The sequence below is a fragment of the Myxocyprinus asiaticus genome, chromosome 17 (genome assembly GCF_019703515.2).
Source record: "Myxocyprinus asiaticus isolate MX2 ecotype Aquarium Trade chromosome 17, UBuf_Myxa_2, whole genome shotgun sequence".
In the NCBI taxonomy this organism is placed as follows: domain Eukaryota; kingdom Metazoa; phylum Chordata; class Actinopteri; order Cypriniformes; family Catostomidae; genus Myxocyprinus; species Myxocyprinus asiaticus.
In genome coordinates, this window is record NC_059360.1 from 35,153,935 (window position 1) to 35,174,793 (window position 20,859).

A 20,859-nucleotide genomic window follows, 5' to 3' on the forward strand; every position below is an offset into this window, starting at 1 on the left:
GACATCACTATTACTATTGCTCCTGAGATGCAAATTGTGACTTGGACCAGAAACCAGCCTCCCAGAACACCCTAGCTACTAATAGCAACATGCTAACAACCACTCTAAACACCTTAGCAACCACTATAACATCCAAGCATTGTGAAGACGAGTTTTGCACGGGCAAGCACCACTCACATTTTCTTCAGAAAATGTTCAAATCTAGTTGTTTAGAAATATTGTAATCAATATTTAAAGAAGGTCATCCTAAAACAGTAATGTACTTGGTTGTGAAACTGGCTAAATAGAGACGGTAGGATATAAAACTAGGATGCACATCACAAATTCAGGACTCACATCACAAGATTTCTTATCACATTTGCTCAGAGTGGAAACCAGAGCTAGTCAACTTTATAGATGTGTTTGTGGTTTTGTTGAAATCTTCAGTCTTTAATTGTTTATAAAGAACTGTTTGAAAAAAAATATTACTATTTTATTACTATTTACTCATAGAGTCCCATTGGAAACCCTTAGGGTTGATGCTAATATATCAGATAATTATGGTTTCTATTCAAGGAAACTGACAAATGTGATTCTTCAGCTGTCTCTCATCTTACCTTTTATTTAGCTGCACACAGCTTTTGATTTCCTGCTCTTGTAGACCTGTGGGCACCTCGAATTGTCTTCCATTATCTCTTTCTTCTCCATCCCTTTTGTCCTTTTTTTTTGGTCTTCCTTCCAGCTCTATTCACATGCTTTCCCTACAGCAATAAATAACATGAACTAAACTTCACTACTTGAGCTGTTTAGTATTAACTTCTTGTGAATTGTTACTGATAAGCTTGTCATAAAATATGGTGTCTGGCTGCTGTAAAGGCCACCTGTTGATGCTAAACTTTAATTCTTTCCCTACAGATTTGTACAGAAATTGTCCATGGTAACTTTTTGATACAGATCTTTCTCTCTTGTATGTTTAAACAGGGAGAAGTTTCCAAGGTGAGGAAAAAGGAAGAAAAGCGTTCATCAGAGAGAAAGCATTATCCATAGACTACAGGCAGGTACATCATTTAAAATAACCCACTGTTTATTATTGTAACACACTGTGTATATTAATTATTCTACATACATCATGTTACCTAATATATTACATAATTATTTCCCAAAGTAACATTACAGATGGAGGTGCACTTGTTTTTCTTAATATTTGTTTTGTGTCTCTCATGGTTTGCAGGTATATTTTTTATCTGTTTCCTGAGGAGCAGGGCTACAAGAGCTTAACTGAGATATTTGGCCTAAAACCCATCTACAGCTTCCACTCTGAAATGCATGGTTTTCAAAAAGACCGAACTTTGACCTATCAGCTTGCGCATGAGCATGCATTTCACTCTCTGCGAACACACTTCTTGTTCCAAAGGGGTTTTGGTGAATTCTACTTCCTGTTTGAGCTGGGTCATGGTGAATTCTTCTTCCTCTCTGTTTTGGGTCATATGTAACTCTGCTTTCTGTTTATGGGTACCTATGAGGTTGCACTTTATTCTTCTTGAGCATTACAACTTGTGCTGACATGGACCATCAAGAAAACTGACACTTTTTTTGTGCCATGAATATCAGATGAATAAGGGACAGTTTCAAAATATCCCTTAAAATCCCAAGTGAAAAAAAAAAAACACACACACAACAGTAACATACACTCAAATTTCCCTGTGACCAAAGATGGCCTAAAAGCTCTTCTTCATGTTTTAGGAGGGGAAAAAAACAGTGCTGTTGATCAACACCTAGCATTGGCCTTATACACGTTACCGTGGACCCATGACATCAGGAGGAGGATCCCTGTGTTTTGTTTTTGTTGACTTGTAAAGCAAAAATACATTATGTGGTGGACTTTTCTGTACATAAATTACATAATGTAAAAAAATAATAATAATTTAGCATTTAGGTTTGAAGAGAGCACTGCAAAAATACACTTTACAAGTGCTTTCATCATTTTAATGACAGTTTAAGTGAAACTTTAATGCTCTTGTATAGTTAATTATTATAGCAGGTATGTTTGTACTGTATATGAGAGAAGTTGGTTCAGTTTTCAGGGGACATTTCCTTCCTTGAAATCCTCTGCGAATTTCAGCAATTCCCAAAATGGGAATTCATCAAGTTCTGTGAAAATGTCATTCAGAGGACTAATATTTCGAAGCATGCAGTTCACCTTATTTTAAGAACCTTTTTTCTAAAAGTTTGCAAAACGCTGTATTTAAAAGACGTATAAGAAAATACTTTTTCTTGTGTACACTTACAATTCTAACATGTCTCAACTTTTTATACTCCAAAATGTCACCCTAAAAGCATCCATAATGTAGAAATTATTAAGTGTGAAAAGCTCTTACCAGATTGATTCCTTAGGAGTTAAATGTAGTGTCTGGTATCCTTCATGTGGAACAGCGTCTGCTGATGTTAGCCTGAGCGCTGCAAGTAAGAGGTGTTCAGAATGTAAATGCTAGTAATCTGCCTCTCTGTTCAACTATCACTGTTTCATGTGTATTGGCTGTACAACGTAGAGGTCTCTCTCTGTCTTATGGCTATTTGTAATCATTATTGGAATGTCTTCATACATTTCCCCTCGTTTTCTTTTGATTGCTGAGGTTTTAAAATAGCATTTGGGCATTTTGTTTTAGGTTTGGTGAATAGTTAACAGTTTCATCTGAAGTCACATATACTTGTCTAAAGATGTTCCATACCTTTATTACTTCTAGAATTATTACCTTATGTATTACAAATGACACACAACGGATTAACATTATAATTTTTAGTATTACAAGAAATTGTTTCCGATTATAAAACTGTGATATATTTTAGACCGGAGAGTCAATGTGTTGCAGTGTTCTGCATTGGTTTTGATAATATAGAATTTTTCTTTAGAGATTACTTTTGTTTGTTTGTTTTGTTTTTCTCCAATAGAGTTAGAGTATTTTTATCTTGTGGTGTGTATGGTGTGAAATATCCTTTAGTGTGCTGAACTTTGCTATGGACATGAGATATATTGAGAGACGTTATAAGGAAACTAGGTCATGATGGGTTGTAGTTCTGCTTCCCTGTTACAATCAAACTGTGTGAGAGGCCTGGCATGGTCCAATCAGTTGATTTTGTTTGATATAATCTGTTTTCACCTAAGCAACATTTTTGATGATTCTTACAATAAGTGAAGCCATTTAAATGTAACTATAATAGCACTTTGGTTATTGGAGGTCTTCTCTTTTAGAAACTAGCAGCTATGATGCCACCATAATGTTTCAAATGTCTTACAAAAACTGATTTAAAAATGAAATAAATGGATTGATTTTTGCAAAACTATTAATTTTTTATTTTTTATTCATTGTTATTTCAAAAATTACAGGATAAACTTGATAAAACCTAATTATGATCATGAAGTACAGTGTTTTTTTTCCCCACATCATATGTGTATGTATACATGATTATGTGTTCTAACAATATACATAACATTAGTCATAGCGACACATTATGGATTTTTTTGCAGACATCTGAACATCTGGCTGCAGACATGATATGCCCTTAATGTAACTTTATAGCAATAGCTCCATTCATAGTTGGATATTCTATAGCTTTGGCAGCAAGTAAATGCCTGCCAGGCTGCATTAACCCCATTTAATCTCCAAAAAGCATCTTGTATTTTACATATTTCATCCCTCTAATCTTTCTACCCTGATGATCATAATTGCTTTGCAGTGTTATGTCAAAGTTTATTGGTGCATTATCATTTCTCTTATGCGTAGTAGTTTAATTAAATGTTTCCAGATACAACAGTACAGTGCAATGCAAAATTTATTTTACACTTAAAATTTTTTTTTATTACATTAGTTAAAGGTGCAGTATGTAAGATTCAGAAAGCCTTGTTATTAATGACACCTGTGGCCATTAAGTGAACTGCAGCCAGCTACCTGTTGTTCGTGCACACACTCCATACGGACGGGATCGAGCGAGCATCAACCAAAACAACGACGTTACGTACAAAGAGACTGAACATGATCATGCTGACAGATGAGGTAGCATAATTAAAATTACACAGTTATGATTGTTTTACTACAAACTTTGAGACTAAACTAAAACTACTTAGCAGCTAACATAGCATACTGATACACACTTACAGCTACATACTACCAAACTATACCAGACAGTTTACTGTTGCACTGCAGTTATGTTGCACTATTGTATGTTTTGTATGTCATATGTTGTACCACGATCAAGAAACCAGCGTATTTGCTTAAATTTATCCTGTATACCTGACTTTTAGTATAAAGAGAAGATTGTTGAAATTATTTGAATGTTATGAAGCAAGGTAGCTTGCAATTCGTCAGCGTTAGCAGGCAAGATCAAGTTAGCTAAAATTACACAGATCAATCCTTATGGCACTATACAGGTGCATCTCAATAAATTAGAATGTCGTGGAAAAGTTCATTTATTTCAGTAATTCAACTCAAATTGTGAAACTTGTGTATTAAATAAATTCAGTGCACACAGACTGAAGTAGTTTAAGTCTTTGGTTCTTTTAATTGTGATGATTTTGGCTCACATTTAACAAAAACCCACCAATTCACTATCTCAAAAAATTAGAATATGGTGACATGCCAATCAGCTAATCAACTCAAAACACCTGCAAAGGTTTCCTGAGCCTTCAAAATGGTCTCTCAGTTTGGTTCACTAGGCTACACAATCATGGGGAAGACTGCTGATCTGACAGTTGTCCAGAAGACAATCATTGACACCCTTCACAAGGAGGGTAAGCCACAAACATTCATTGCCAAAGAAGCTGGCTGTTCACAGAGTGCTGTATCCAAGCATGTTAACAGAAAGTTGAGTGGAAGGAAAAAGTGTGGAAGAAAAAGATGCACAACCAACCGAGAGAACCGCAGCCTTATGATTGTCAAGCAAAATCGATTCAAGAATTTGGGTGAACTTCACAAGGAATGGACTGAGGCTGGGGTCAAGGCATCAAGAGCCACCACACACAGACATGTCAAGGAATTTGGCTACAGTTGTCGTATTCCTCTTGTTAAGCCACTCCTGAACCACAGACAACGTCAGAGGTGTCTTACCTGGGCTAAGGAGAAGAAGAACTGGACTGTTGCCCAATGTTCCAAAGTCCTCTTTTCAGATGAGAGCAAGTTTTGTATTTCATTTGGAAACCAAGGTCCTAGAGTCTGGAGGAAGGGTGGAGAAGCTCATAGCCCAAGCTGCTTGAAGTCCAGTGTTAAGTTTCCACAGTCTGTGATGATCTGATGATGAATTGGTGGGTTTTTGTTAAATGTGAGCCAAAATCATCACAATTAAAAGAACCAAAGACTTAAACTACTTCAGTCTGTGTGCATTGAATTTATTTAATACACGAGTTTCACAATTTGAGTTGAATTACTGAAATAAATGAACTTTTCCACGACATTCTAATTTATTGAGATGCACCTGTATTTCACATGCTTTGCAGTTATGTAAGCTTACCTGTCCAATAAGAAGAATGCCAGTTCAGGGTCGGTTTTGATCCCCAAAACCGAACGAAGGTCCCTCCAGGAATCAAATGCCCTGCCGGTGTTCACTCTAGTTTTCGCTCGACCATGATCATGTTCCCGCTTAGCCAGACAGGATTCAGTAGATAAATGTTTTGGGTTTTTTTTTTTGGCTTACTCTGAGTTTGTGTAGGAGTCAGTATTGTGCTGGGAGCTGGACGTTTGCTGGATTCCATCTCTAAGATAACGTTACCTAGTGTTGCAGTTTGTTGTCGCTGTTGAATAGCGGAAGAGAAACTATTACTGTCTGAGGCAAGGCTCTCGGGAGCACGCATGAACGTCACATCCTTTGGATTTTCCTGGCAAAGAAACAGCACCTGTTTTTGTGTGCGTGTGCTCTGTTTCTCCATTGTTTTCCTTTGTAAACGTGCAGGAAGAACCTCCTTGACTGCTGCACCGCGTCTCACTATTTCTTCAGTGTCTCACACAGGACTGACACCTTTTTTGACACAGTGCTCTCAAAAACGCATGTCGAGACACTTGCGCTCCCTTTATTCATTGCGCTGCATCTGCATACCTCTACAGCCCATAATCCCCGGCCTGCCACCCCACCCCCCCCATTTCTGGAGAGGAATTCTGTGGCAGCCATTTGTGCCCCCGGCCTGTAGACCACCTCGAACTTAAAAGGCTGTAACGCCAGATACCAATGGGTAATCCACACATTAGTATCCTTCATGCGGTGGAGCCACTGGAGTGGGGTGTGATCCGAACAGAGGGAGAAGGCCCGCCCCATCAGGTAGTATAGGAGAGTGAGGACAGCCCACTTGATGGCCAAGCACTCCTTCTCAATAGTGCTGTATTTAGTCTCTCTCAAGGAGAGCTTCCAACTAATGTACAGCACTGGCCATTCCTCTGCCTCCACCACCTGTGAGAGAACTGCCCCAACCCGCCGTCCGAGGCATCCGTCTGTAAAATAAAAGGGAGAGACAAGTCAGGTGTATGTAAAAGTAGTCCACCACAAAGTGCAGCTTTCACCTGCATAAATGCTTTTTGACAATGCTCTGTCCACTGGACCGGATCTGGTGCTGCCTTTTTAGTAAGATCAGTCAGTGAGGTGGTGACAGCCAAATAATTAGGTACAAACCTACGATAGTAGCCAGGAACTGTCTAACCTCCTTTTTGGTCTTAGGTCTCGGGCAAGCTGCAATCTCTGTGGTTTTATCAATTTGGGGCCGCACCTGCCCATGACCCAAGTGGAAGCCCAGATATCGTACCTCCACCCGCCCAATTGCGCAGTTCTTTGGGTTTGTCGTGAGCCTCACTCGCCTCAACAACCTCAGGACAGCCCTCAGATGCTGCATGTGCCACTGCCAATCATTACTGTTTATAATGATATTGTCTAAATATGCAGCAGTGTAAGCAATGTGCAGTCTGAGGATTCTGTCCATGAGCTGCTGGAACGTAGGCAGGGCCCCGAAAAACCAAACAGAAGCATCACGAATTGGTGTAATCCGAACAGTGTAGAGAAGGCCATTTTCTCACGGGACATTGGGATTAAGGGGATCTGCCAATATCCCTTTACCAAATCCAGTGTCGAATAAAATTGAGCTGTGCCTAACCGATCGAGCAGTTCATCAATACGAGGCATTGGGTAGCCATCAAATTTAGACACCACGTTTACTTTCCGTGAATCAATGCAGAACTGGACCGACCCGTTGCTCTTATGGTATATCTGACGTGTATCACCTATATCTGTTTGCTTCACCTCATAATTAAGATCTCCTACTTGACGTGTGACCTCAAAGGGCCCTTGCCACTTTGCGAGTAGTTTAGAGCTCGATGTTGGGAGTAATACAAGCACTTTATCTCCCAGTGCAAATTCCTGTAGTCGAGTGCCCCTCTTATACAACTGGCTTTGATGTTCTTAAGCCTAGAGCAAATTCCTCTGCGTGAGCTGCCCCAGACTGTGGAGTTTTGCTCTAAGATCAAGAACGTACTGCGCCCAAGCTTCCCACAGGATGTCAAACACGCAGTACAGTCGACGCCCATACAGAAGCTTGAATGGGGAAAATCCTGTGGAGGCTTGTGGAACCTCTCGGACTGCAAATAATAGGGGTTTGAGCCACTTATCCCAATTTTAAGCGTCCTCATGCACGAAGTAATGAATCATATTTTTCAGCGTTTTATTAAATCGTTCGACCAGCACGTCCATCTGTGGATGGTAAACACTTGTGTGGACCAGAGATGGGGGGCCAGAACAGAGAGAGAGCAAGAGAGAGAACGAGTGCTCATCTGCCCCCAGATATGTCGCCATATGTTCCTCCACCAGCTGGACGGCCTCCTCCAGCGACGCCGGGCGGTGGCACTGGACCCATTCCTGTTTTTAATATTGCACTACCATGTCTGATTCAAAAATCACATTTCTCTGGGTCATATTCATGTTCTTTCAAACCACTTCTACAGCCAGACATTTCTCTGAGGCCTTCTCTGCTTCTCCTGTATTGTGCACTATGAAGCTACTTCAAGTCTAGGCACAGAGGAGATGGTCACTCTTTTTAACAATATCTGTACTTGCATTTTAGACTCTGTTGCTCCTTTTAAAACTAGAAAACCTAAACTTAGGACCCAGCCTTGGTTAAACAATTACACGTGCTCTCAGACAGGAATGTAGGAAAGCAGTGCATAAATGGAAAAAAAGACAGCCTGCAAGTGTCTTATGAAATCCTTAAGAATTGTCTCTGCATGCCAGCACTCTGTAAAAGATGCAAAAAAACCAAAAACAAATATCTTTGATATCTCTAAAAATCCTCTTAATACAAAAATTCTGTTTAACATGATACGGTGCTCACTCCTGCTGCCACCTCTTGTCTTGATGCTACACCTGAGACTTGTGTAGCATTTTTAGTTTTCTTTATTGGGAAGGTTGATGCTTTACGATCTTGCATTACCACTAGTAGTCATGACCCCTCTGAACCAGTCACTTATTCTGTTTGATCGGTTTAAACCTTTATCTCTCACCGAGTTGATAGACATAGTCCAACAGATAAAGCCTACCACCTCTTCTGTTGATTTTATTCCTGCTCGGCTCCTCAGAGAAATGCTGGACACTGTTGGTTCTAGTGTGTTCACTATTATGAATAGCTCCTTATATATATTGGCATTGTTCCATCCAGCCACTTCTTAAGCCAAACTTGGATCCTACCAACCTCAATTTCCAGCCCATTTCTAAACTGCCATTTTTAATCAAAAATCCTGGAGAAAATATTTTCTCTCAGCTCTCTTCATTCCTATCTGAAAACATTTTAGATAAATTTCAGTCTGGTTTTAGAGCTTGTCACAATCACAGAGTCTGCACTACTCAAGGTGATGAATGATTTACTGCTCATTTTGGATTCTAGTAGACCTGCAATTTTAATGTTGCATGATCTTAATGCTGCTTTCGATACAGCTGATCATATATCCTCCTAGACTGTCTTAGGTGTGAAGTTGGTATTAAAGGCACAGCCTTAGATTGGTTTACATCTTACATTTCAGATAGAACTGAGTGTGTTAGGATTGGGAATTCTTCCTCTCCTTCTGCAACTTTAACTTGTGGGGTACCTCAAGGTTCCATTTTAGGCCCGATTTTATCTTCTTTATATATGCTTCCCCGGGTTCAATTTTTAAGAAATGTTATGAGTCAGAGGCAGACACCTAGTGAAGATCCATGTGCAGAGTTTAATGCAACCATAGTTAAACAGGCAGAGGTCAAAACCAGGTAAGCAATCCAAACAAAGTAACAAATTAAAGTCGGTAAACAAAGGGGTAATCCAAGGAAAAGGCAGTAATCAAACACAGGCAGGCAGTAGATAAAGATAACTCTCAGAATTGCAAGAGAACGGGTGAATTGGCAAGGCTTCACAATGAAGTGAAGTTTGAGCAGGGATTATATACACAGAGTTTGATGAATGAATGACACAGAATGTCTTCCGAAGAGACCCAAGACTGTTCCCAGTCTACCAGATATTGTAGGGCTCTGCCCCAGCGTCAAGAGTCAAGGAGAGTGTTGAATTGGTAGGTGATCTCCCCGTCAAGGTCAAGAGGAGGAAGGGGAAGGTTGTCAGTGGGGTTACTGGCAGACTCGGCCACAGGTTTGAGGAGAGACACATGGAAAGTAGGAGAGATGCGGTAGTGAGAGGGCAGTTGAAGTTTGTAACATACTGGATTTATTTGTTTGATCTTGAACGGGCCAACATACCTTGGGGAGAGTTTTTTGCAGGGTAGCCGCAGGCGGAGGTCTCGGGTGGATAGCCACACTCGTTCTTGGTTGATGCGTTCAGTCTGGCCATTCGACTGAGGATGATAACCGGAAGTCAGGCTGACGTTGACATTCAGGAGCTTGCAGAATTCTCTGCAGATCCGTGAGGTGAATTGAGGTCCTCTGTCTGAGACAATGTCATCTGGCAAACCGTAGATCCGAAATACTTGGAAGATTGTCTCAGCCGTCTCTAGAGCGGAAGGCAATTTCTTAAGTGGGATGAGACGGCAGGCTTTGGAGAACCTATCTACCACCACCACCATGATAGTGGTGTTACCCTGAGACACAGGTAAGTCAGTGAAGAAATCTATGGCAATGTGAGACCAGGGATGTTGTGGGATGGGTAAGGGGTGGAGGAGTCCTGCTGGAAGAAGTCTGGAGGATTTAGCTTGGGCACAGATAGAGCACCCCTTTACATGCTGGGCAACATCTCGGGATAGGGAAGACCACCAAAACTTGTTCTGAACTAGTTGTGTGGTGCAGTTCTCACCTGGGTGACCAGAGCTCAAGGAGGTGTGGACCCATTGCATGATTTGAGGACGGAGCTTGGTAAGAACTTAGACACGGTCTCTAGAGCAATTAGATGGGGGTTGTTCCGTCAGCGTGGCTTGTTCAATGTCCTTCATGATGTCCCACTGGACAGGAGCAGCGATAACTGATTCGCGCAGGATGGTCAGAGGGGATTCAGGAAATTCAGGTGAATAAATCCGAGAGAGGGCATCAGCCAGTGTTCATTGACCCAGGATGAAACGTCACCGAGAAGTTGAATCTGGTGAAGAACAGAGCCCAACGGGGTTGTCTAGGGTTGAGTTGTTTGACAGAACGGAAATACTCCAGATTATGATGATCAGAGAGGATGGTGAATGGGTGTTGGGAACCCTCTAACCAGTGGCGCCATTCCTCAAGCCCATCCTTCATAGCCAGAAGCTCATGGTTCCCCACGTCATAGTTCTGTTCTGCTGAGTTGAGTTGTCAAGAGAAGCACAAGGATACATGTTGGCTGGGTTACCGTGTCGTTGAGAGAGAATCGCTCCAATTCCAATGTTAGAGGCGTCCACCTCCACTATGAAAGGCTTGGAAGGATCAGAATGATGGAGTACAGGTGCAGTCATGAATCTTTAAGATCCTAAAAGGCCCTTATGGCCGGAGAAGTCCACTGAAGAGTTTTAGGTTTTCCTTTGAGAGAGGGGCTGCTATGGTGCTGAAGCTGCGAATTAATCATCTGTAGAAGTTAGCAAAGCCCAAGAAACATTGGAGTTCTGTGGTTGAACCCGGTCGAGGCCAGTTCTTGATGGCATCATCTTTGAGACTGTCCATGTGGGCCCCTTCGGGGCTGATCACGTAACCCAGAAAAGATGTGGTGGAGACATGGATCTCGCACTTAGCTTTTACGAAAAAGGTGATTATCTTGAAGGCGTTGGAGAACTTTGTGTTTGTGCTGAACGTGAGCTTCAAGGGAAGGGGAGGAAACCAAGATGTCATCGATGTAAACTACAATGTTTTGGTGCAGAAGGTCCCGAATGATCTCATTCATGAAGGATTGGAAGATGGAAGGCGAGTTGGCAAGGCCATAAGGCATGACCCGGTATTTGAAGTGCCCCGAATGAGTGATGACGGCAGTCTTCCACTCGTCCCACTCCTTGATGCGAATGAGGTTGTAATCATGATGCAAATCAAGTTCGCTAAAGACCTTGGCTCCCGTAGCTGTTCGAGTGCCACAGGCACTAGCAGAAGAGGACTGGGAAACTTGACAGTGATGGCGTTTAAGCCTCTATAGTCTATACAGGGACGGAGTCTGCCAACTTTCTTAGCCACAAAGAAGCCAGCTGCCGTGGGAGAAGTAGAGGGTTGAATGAAACCCATCTGAAGTGCTTCTTCGATGTAATCCTCCATGACCTGTGTCTCAGGGATCGACAGGGGATAGATGCAGCTCTTAGGGGGTTGTGTGCCTGGAAGAAGGTCGATAGTGCAATCAGTAGAACAATGAGGAGGTAACAGAGTGGCCTTAGCTTTACTAAACATGGGCAGGAAGTCTTGGTAGGTTGTCGGGGTGGTGGGTTACACAGAGGACTCGCGGGGTTGATATGAGTGGTCTGAAGGGAAAGGGTTCCACCGAATGTAGGCAGGAGGTAAAACAAGAGGTCCCCCACTGGATGATCTCTCTGTCAGTCCAAGAAATGTGAGGATTGTGTTTAACGAGCCAGGGGTACCCAAGGATGAGAGGGTTCTTGAGTGTTGGTGACGAGTAGTTGTAATGTTTCATGATGAAGAGCTCCAACTTGTACAGAGACTGGTTGAGTGATGTGAAGCTCAGCATGAAGAGGGCGACCATCTAGTGCTGTAACAGAGAGAGAAGGCACACAAGGGGCAGTATCCAGAGATAACAGATTGCAGAGATCAGAGTCAATAAAATTGCCTGCAGCCCTGGAGTTGATAAGAGCTTTGACAGAAATGGAATTCTGACTGAAACAGTTTTACTTCAACTAGCAAAATGTTGATTTTCCAACAAATAAGACTCATCAGTATTCACCGAAGTATTAGTGGGTAGGGAGGAACTTGAGGGGCAGGAGGAGAGGAAATGGCCAGTTTCTCCACAGTACAGGCACAGTTTGTAATGGATGCGTCTCTGACGTTCCTCTCTCGACAGACGAGAATGGCCCAACTGCATAGGCTCGTGCTGAGGCGTTGTTATGGTAGGGAGTAGAGGAGGTGAAGACAGGGTAGCTGGAGTGCGGCTCCGCTTCAAATTGTCCAGTTTGATAGAGAGGGTAATAAACTGGAGAGAGAGGTTTTCGTCTAGGTTGGCCATCTCTACCTGAAGTTCATGCATGAATCCGTTGTGATAGATGATTTTGAGTGGTGCATCAGCCCATCCGGTTTGCGCTGCGAGAGTACGGAATGCGAGTGCGTAGTCAGCTGCCATTAAACTCCCTTGTGTAAAGCGAATGATGTGATCACACACGTCTTCACCATTCACAGGATTCTGGAAAACACTCTTGAAATGGGAAGAGATTCAAGAGTTACGTATCTCGCTATTCCGAATCCATACTGCCGTAGCTCAGTCCAGTGCCCGACCCATGAGTAAGAAGGTGATAAAGGCCACCTTGGACACCTCAGTGGGGAAACAGGAGGAAGCTTGAGCGATATAGATGCTACATTGTAGCAAAAAACCATCACACTGACCTGGCATGCCATTGAATCTATCCAGGAGAGCGAGATGAGAGGCTTGGAGATTCGGCTGACGCAAAGAGGTTTCCGAGGGAGTGGTTAATGATGGTATGAGGGCTAGATTTGTAGTTGGTGCTGGAGAAGCGGTGCGCAAATAACTTAACACCTCTTCCATGGCAGAGGAAAGCTGTCCCAGTTGACGGTGGTGAGCTGCCAGCGGTTCAGCTTGAAACGTGAAAGCGGCTTGGAGAGAAGGAAACTCCACTGGATCTGACATAGGCGAAGTCTTCTGTAACGAGTCAGAGGCAGACACCGAGTGAAGATCCATGTGCAGATTTTAATGCAATCGTAGTTAAACAGGCAGAGGTCAAAACCAGGTAAGCAATCCAAACAGAGTAACAAATCAAAGTCGGTAAACAAAGGGGTAATCCAAGGAACAGGCAATAATCAAATGCAGGCAGTAGATAAAGATAATGCTAAGAAATGCAAGACAATGGGTGAATTTGCAAGGCTTCGCAATGAAGTGAAGTTTGAGTGGGGATTATATACAGAGAGTTTGATGAATGAATGGCAATCAGGTGTGAGTGTCAATGGCGGGTAGAAGGGGGTTCTGGGAAATGTTCTCCGGTTATGGGTTAATACTCAGGGGAAGGAGATCTTGTGTTAACAGATTGGGAAGATGTGACAAAATATAACATTTCATATCATTGTTATGCTGATGATACACAGCTGTATGTCCCACTTAGTTCTGATGATTCATATTCCAACATTTTTTAAATGCTTTGAGGATATTAAATGCTGGATAGCAAGAAACTTTCTCCAGCTAAGTGAGAGCAATTCTGGAATTGTTGTATTTGGCCTCCCTTGCGCTGTCTCTGATATCACTAGCAATCTAGTGACCCTGTCATTGAATATTCACCCCTTTGCTAAAAACTTGGGAATGATCTTTGGCACGGCTTTAAATTTTAAAAAACAAATAAGTGCTGTGGTGAAGGGCAGCTTTTTCCAACTCAGGTTGATTTCTAAATTAAAACCATTGCTCTAATTTAAGGACTTGGAGATAGTTCATCTTGCCTTCATCTCATCCAGACTTGACTATTGTAATGCACTGTACATTGGTTTTAGTCATTCATCTCTGTATCGCTTGCAGTTAGTCCAAAATGGAGCTGCTAGGTTGCTGACTGGAACAAGGAAGAAGGAAAATATTTCACCTATTCTAGATTTAGTTATTTGTTGGAGGCCTGGGTAGCTCAGTGGTAAAAGACATTGGCTACCACCCCTGGAGTTCGCTAGTTCGAATCCCAGGGCGTGTTGAGTGACTCCAGCCAGGTCTCCTAAGCAAACAAATTGGCCCGGTTGCCAGGGAGGATAGAGTCACATGGGGTAACCTCCTCGTGGTCACTGTAATGTGGTTCGTTCGTTCTCAGTGGGTTGAGCACGGATGCCGCAGTGGATGGCGTGAAGCCTTCACACGCGCTATGTCTCTGTGGCAACACGCTCAACAGGCCACATGATAAGATGCACAGGTTGATGGTCTCAGATGCAGAGGCAACTGGGATTCATCCTCCGCCACCCAGATTGAGGCAAATCACTACGCGACCACGAGGACTTAAAAGCGCACTGGGAATTGGGCATTCCAAAAAAAAAAAAAAAAAAGATTTTGTTATTTGTTTTTAAAGCTATTAATGGTTTAGCCCCATCTTATCTCTCAGAACGTTTTAGTCATCAACAATCCTCCAGGACTCTCAGATCCTCTGATAAACTTCTTCTGCATTCACCACACTCACGCTTGAAGTTTAAAGGGGATCCTGCTTTCTCCGTAGTCGGCTCCAGACTATGGAATAACATACCTCTGGACATTAGATTTGCTCCTATGCTTCACATTTTTAAATCACGTCTGAAGACGTATCTATATTCTTTGGCTTTTGTATGAATGTATATTGTATTGTTTATTGTTTTTAATGTCAATCTTGTTTTTTATTTCCCCTTAATTCATTGTTTTATTTGCCCATGTACAGCACTTTGGTATAGACTTGTTGTTTTTAAATGTGCTCTATAAATACATTTACCTTGACCTTGACCTTGTACACCAGGAGATTAGCTGCAGACGGATGCTGGGCTGCGAGCTGGGCTTCCCCAGACAACAGCGGAAGGAGGCGGCCGCCCACTGGGACTTCGGCCATTTCTACACCTCCGCAGTCTACTCGAACAATTCTATAAATGCCTCCGTTTTCATGAGGGTGATCGGGGGCATGGAAGTTGCTGGGTCCGGGTTCATGGCTGGGCCTGTCTCCTGGTGTAGGAAGCTCCAGAGTGCCTGCCGGTCCTCCGCTTGAGCTCAGAGAATCACCTGGAAACGCAGATCCTGGTCTCGACATATAGGGGTGAATCCTTACCACATTCCCTCTCCCCGGATGGACGCTCAACCACGCCCTCGCTGCACAGTTTAATATTATTCCAGATTGTTCTGCACCAAGCAAAGTTTCAGTGCTTGATAAACTGCAATGGTTTTTTTCTTCTTCTGCTCTAGTGTGCTGAGGGGCTGCCGTGCCTGTATGTTTATTGTTACAATACTGTTATGAATGTAGCCTACAATGCTTACATAAAATACTGCCTTTTGCAACATGTTGAACAATACACTGCAGCCTCCAGGTGAAAGTAAATAAGACAGAAATATATTACTATTGTATATAACAAATCCTAAAAGTAATAATAATAATTATAATACTGTATCATATTATAATGACAAACTGAACATCAATAAATAATTGTTGGGTTATAATAATAATAATAAATAACTCATTTCCAAAATGCTAGTGAGTGAAGTAGTAGGTTTTACGCACACTGTTCATTAAAAAATAAAAAATGTGTTGTAAAAATATATGTAGCTAAATAGTTCTTTTTTTATTACTGTATTGTGGAAAAACTGGAAAACATGTATTAATTATCTTTAACTAGATTTTTATTTAATTAAACATTATGAATGTACTTGGTTACAATGGCTGATGAATGAATTTACAATTATTTAAATTTTATGCAATTTTTTAAGCAAACATTTTCACAATGGGGGTTGGTCGGTTGTTTGGGGCCTCAGAAATTGTAAACCCGCCCCTAAAGTCAGTGACCATCAAGTTCACACAGGTGTAGTTTGTTTTAAACTGTTTTGCATGTACAATGTTTGTTTTGTCTTTTATTTAAAATAAATGCCACTTGGTTTGATATTTTGATATTAAATACAATGACATTCACACATTTTTTAAAATGTGGCTTAAGTGTCCAAATACTTTTTGGGATCACTCTATATCCTATCAAAGATGTAAAGCACAGGAAAACAGATACAAACATGGGTGCACTTTGTTTAACAAAGTGGTGGGGACAGTTTTTGTGATGTCACAAAACTCATGAATATTAATTAGGTTGGAAATGTATTTAGATAATCTTTTACTGTTTTGATAAAAAGTCATTTTTAAGGACCAATTCAGGTGCTCCAATATACATAATCCATGATGTATGCATTAATTGCATTATTCATTTGATAACTTTATCCCTATATCTGCAACTGTTGGTCCTGGGATTTTGTTAGTCTGTCGATAAATACATGGATCCAATAAAATCACACTCTGTGACTGATTGGTCTTGTAGTAAAGTTTTGCCTTTAGTAAAAGGAGTTCCCAGTTCTATTCCGCCCTAGTATAACTTTCAAAATAACAATCCAGCACCAGAGTGCCACTTATAACACACAAAAGTAATGAAAATCCTACTCAAGTACTGATAATGTTTCTTGTGCATTAAACACTTACCTGACGAAAGCTATTTTAAAAAGTGTTAGGGACTAAACTGGCCAAGGCAAAAAGAGGTACAGGGCATCCGGAAAGTATTCACAGCGCTTCACTTTTTCCACATTTTGTTATGTTACAGCGTTATATCAAAATGGATTAGATTCATTATTTTCCTCAAAATTTTACAAACAATACCCCATAATGACAACATGAAAAAAGTTTGTTTGAAATCTTTGCAAATGTATTAAAAATAAAAAAATGAAAAAAAAATCACATGTACATAAGTATTCACAGCCTTTGCCATGACACTCAAAATTGAGCTCAGGTGCATCCTGTTTCCACTGATCATCCTTGAGATGGTTTTACAACTTGATTGGAGTCCACCTGTTGTAAATTCAGTTGATTGGACATGATTTGGAAAGGCACACACCTGTCTAAATAAGGTCCCACAGTTAACAGTGCATGTCAGAGCACAAACCAAGCCATGAAGTCCAAGGAATTGTCTGTAGACCTCTGAGACAGGATTGTATCAAGGCACAGATCTGGGGAAGGGTACAGAAAAATGTCTGCAGCATTGAAAGTCCCAATGAGCACAGTGGCCTCCATCATCCGTAAATGGAAGAAGTTTGGAACCACCAGGACTCTTCCTAGAGCTGGCCGCCTGGCCAAACTGAGCGATCGGGGGAGAAGGGCCTTAGTCAGGGAGGTGACCAAGAACCCGATGGTCACTCTGACAGAGCTCCAGCATTTCTCTGTGGAGAGAGGAGAACCTTCCAGAAGAACAACCATCTCTGCAGCACTCCACCAATCAGGCCTGTATGGTAGAGTGGCCAGACGGAAGCCACTCCTCAGTAAAAGGCACATGACAGCCCGCCTGGAGTTTGACAAAAGGCACCTGAAGGACTCTCAGACAATGAGAAACAAAATTATCTGGTCTGATGAAACAAAGATTGAACTCTTTGGCCTGAATGGCAAGCGTCATGTCTGGAGGAAACCAGGCACCGCTCATCACCTGGCCAATACCATCACTACAGTGAAGCATGGTGGTGGCAGCATCATACTGTGGGGATGTTTTTCAGCGGCAGGAACTGGGAGACTAGTCAGGATCGAGGGAAAGATGAATGCAGCAATGTACAGAGACATCCTTGATGAAAACTTGCCCCAGAGTGCTCTGGACCTCAGACTGGGGCGAAGGTTCATCTTCCAACAGGACAATGACCCTAAGCACACAGCCAAGGTAACAAAGGAGTGGCTACGGGACAACTCTGTGAATGTCCTTGAGTGGCCCAGCCAGAGCCCAGACTTGAACCCGATTGAACATCTTTGGAGAGATCTGAAAATGGTTGTGCACCAATGCTCCCCATCCAAACCTGATGGAGCTTGAGAGGTCTTGCAAAGAAGAATGGGAGAAACTGCCCAAAAATAGATGTGCCAAGCTTGTAGCATCATACTCCAAAAGAGTTGAGGCTGTAATTGGTGCCAAAGGTGCTTCAGCAAAGTATTGAGCAAAGGCTGTGAATACTTATGTACATGTGATTTTTGATTTTTTATTTTTAATAAATTTGCAAAGATTTCAAACAGACTCCTTTCATGTTGTCATTATGGGGTATTGTTTGTAGAATTTTGAGGAAAATAATGAATTTAATCCATTTTGGAATAAGGCTGTAACATAACAAAATGTGGAAAAAGTGAAGCGCTGTGAATACTTTCCGGATGCACTGTATGTCCCACCCGTTCCACCCATAAATTATGCCTTTGGATACAAACTAGAGATATACACAGATAAGTGTGTGTGATGCAATGCTAACATAACAGGGAAAACAACAAAAGGAGCATGATAAACATGTTAACATTTAACTGAGCATGCAAATATTCGCCCATCTCAATTTCAAGGTTTAATACAGTGCACACAATTTTTCACTCCGTTGCAGTCAAGTATCCCTGGCTGCAGCTTGCAGAACGGGGCGGGGCAACACGTTGGGGCGGGGCTATATGTGTCTCCCTGCCCATAACTTACTCTCATTGGCTCGGTCATCTTTTATTGGCATACATGATAAGAGATGCATTTTAAAATAGTGCAGCCCGATAATTTTTATTATAGTACTGTGACTCCTAAGTGATATGAAATTGTGTTGTACCTCACAGTTCATTGCAAACAGATGTAGTAGGAGTCTAAGCAGCCTGTTGTTGTTTCAGTCATGTTGAAAGCAGAGGGCAAAATTTCTAATCCTATTTTGACAAAGATTCAAATCTAATGCGGTCGCAGTCAGCGTTGAAATAATTAAATTTTGATTTTAGTGGTAGGACTCGTAAGTGAATTTGTATTGGACCTCACGTGTCATTTCAAACAAATGTAGTAGAACTGAGTCGCATGGACTGATGCACAAACTGTGTTGATTTGTCTGCTGTCATTCAAATCTGTATATCAAAGTTGTGCAATTTAACAAAGCCTTCATTATAGCGCATGGTTAAAGAAATGAATTATTAAGTTAATTATAAAATATGTTAATTTTTTAATATCACCATAGAGTGAAAATTAAAAAAGTGAATCAGTGTTGTTGTAATATAAACATTTACATTTATAACCCAACATATGGGTTATGAAAACCAACAGCACTGTCTACTGTAAATTACACTCCAATTCTCACAAAAGTTATAAAGATGTAATATAAACGTATTTTCAAATATCTTAATATTGGGGGACAGAATACAAAAACCCATGTTGTTCGTTCATTCAGTCATTCGTTCATAAGGCATGTGCTTGTATGCAATGGGCAATTCTCGCCAAAAAAGGAAAAAAAAAAAACTACTTTTAGTCTCCTGGTTTCTGCCATAACAGCTCATCATCATGAGTGATTATTTTGCATGATTAATAATAGATTCTTTCATTGACCAAGTTTGCTTTATGCACGCTGTCTGTATCTGCTTGATCTATTGATTACTCTGCATTTTAGGAATTTAGTCATTTTAATTTACGCCATCAACAATCAATGACGGTTCTAGCTTGTATGGCGCCCTGGGCGAAACCCGCTTCAACATGCCCCCAAAGTTGTTTGAACTAATGAAAACTGTTATGCCATTCTTGAGATAGTTGCGATGCTTTCACTTCTATATTGATTCATATTAATTTCTTTGAAGGATTGTAAATTATTATTTCTCCTCCTTGCTCCAAAAATGTGTGCTCTGTTATCTCGTCGGCCTAAAAATTAATTTCTAATTGACATGCACACAGAAACCAATGCCAGTCAATAGTCCGTTACAGTGGAAAATAAGGAATATTGCATGAGGAATACAGGCTATAACTGTTAATACTGTACTGACATGGGGGGCCTTGGTAGCTCAACAAGTAAAGACGCTGACTACCACACCTGGAGTCGCAAGTTCAAATCTAGGGAGTGCTGACTGAGTCAGTCAGGCTTCCTAAGCAACTAATTGGCCCAGTTGCTAGGGTGGGTAATCACGTTGGGTTAACCTCCTTGTGGTCGCTATAATGTGGTTCTCGCTCTCGGTGGGGTGTGTGGTGAGTTGTGCGTGGATGCCGCGGAGAACAGTGTGAGCCTCCACACGTGCTACGTCTCTGCAGAAATGGACTCAACAAGCCACATGATAAGATACTTGGATTGAATGTCTCAGATGTGGAGGCAACTGAGATTCCGCCACCCGGAATGAGGCGAGTCACTACGCCACCATGAGGACCTAGAGTGCATTGGGAACTGGGCATACCAAATTGGGGAGAAAATCCACAAAACAAAATAATAAAATACTGTACTGACGTACCGGTGCATGAGCACCAAACACAAAAAACACGTATACATGATTTTCAGTTGGCATTTGTTTAAGAACATTTTCACGTCAGTTTCAGCCTTTATAAATCCTGATTTGTTCCTCACTTTTAACAGGATAAAATCCATGGAATTTAGGATTGAATATCACATACAAGTAAGCACCATAATCAAATGGTTTGGCTCAACTATTCAGTATCTTTCAAACAATGAGAACACACCAGCAATGACAACCACATCTCCTATCATGTGTCTGTGAAAGATGACCGAGCCAATGAGACTATGTTAAGGTGGGGCGACACGTGTAGATCCGTCCCATATGTAGCCGCGCCTCATTCTGCAGGCTG

General features: G+C 41.5%; 1 protein-coding gene across 1 annotated transcript in view; it reads left to right on the forward strand.

Annotated features, from left to right (window-relative positions):
* The window catches only part of LOC127454735 (ankyrin-3-like), a 110,404-nt gene extending 107,013 nt beyond the window's left edge, over positions 1 to 3,391 (forward strand). Inside the window, exons 46-47 of the mRNA XM_051722106.1 lie at positions 961 to 1,037; positions 1,211 to 3,391. Of these exons, the coding sequence (XP_051578066.1) occupies positions 961 to 1,026 (66 nt within the window). The 3' untranslated portion in view covers positions 1,027 to 1,037; positions 1,211 to 3,391. The remainder of the gene's footprint in view (positions 1 to 960; positions 1,038 to 1,210) is intronic.
* The last annotated feature ends 17,468 nt before the right edge of the window (positions 3,392 to 20,859 follow it).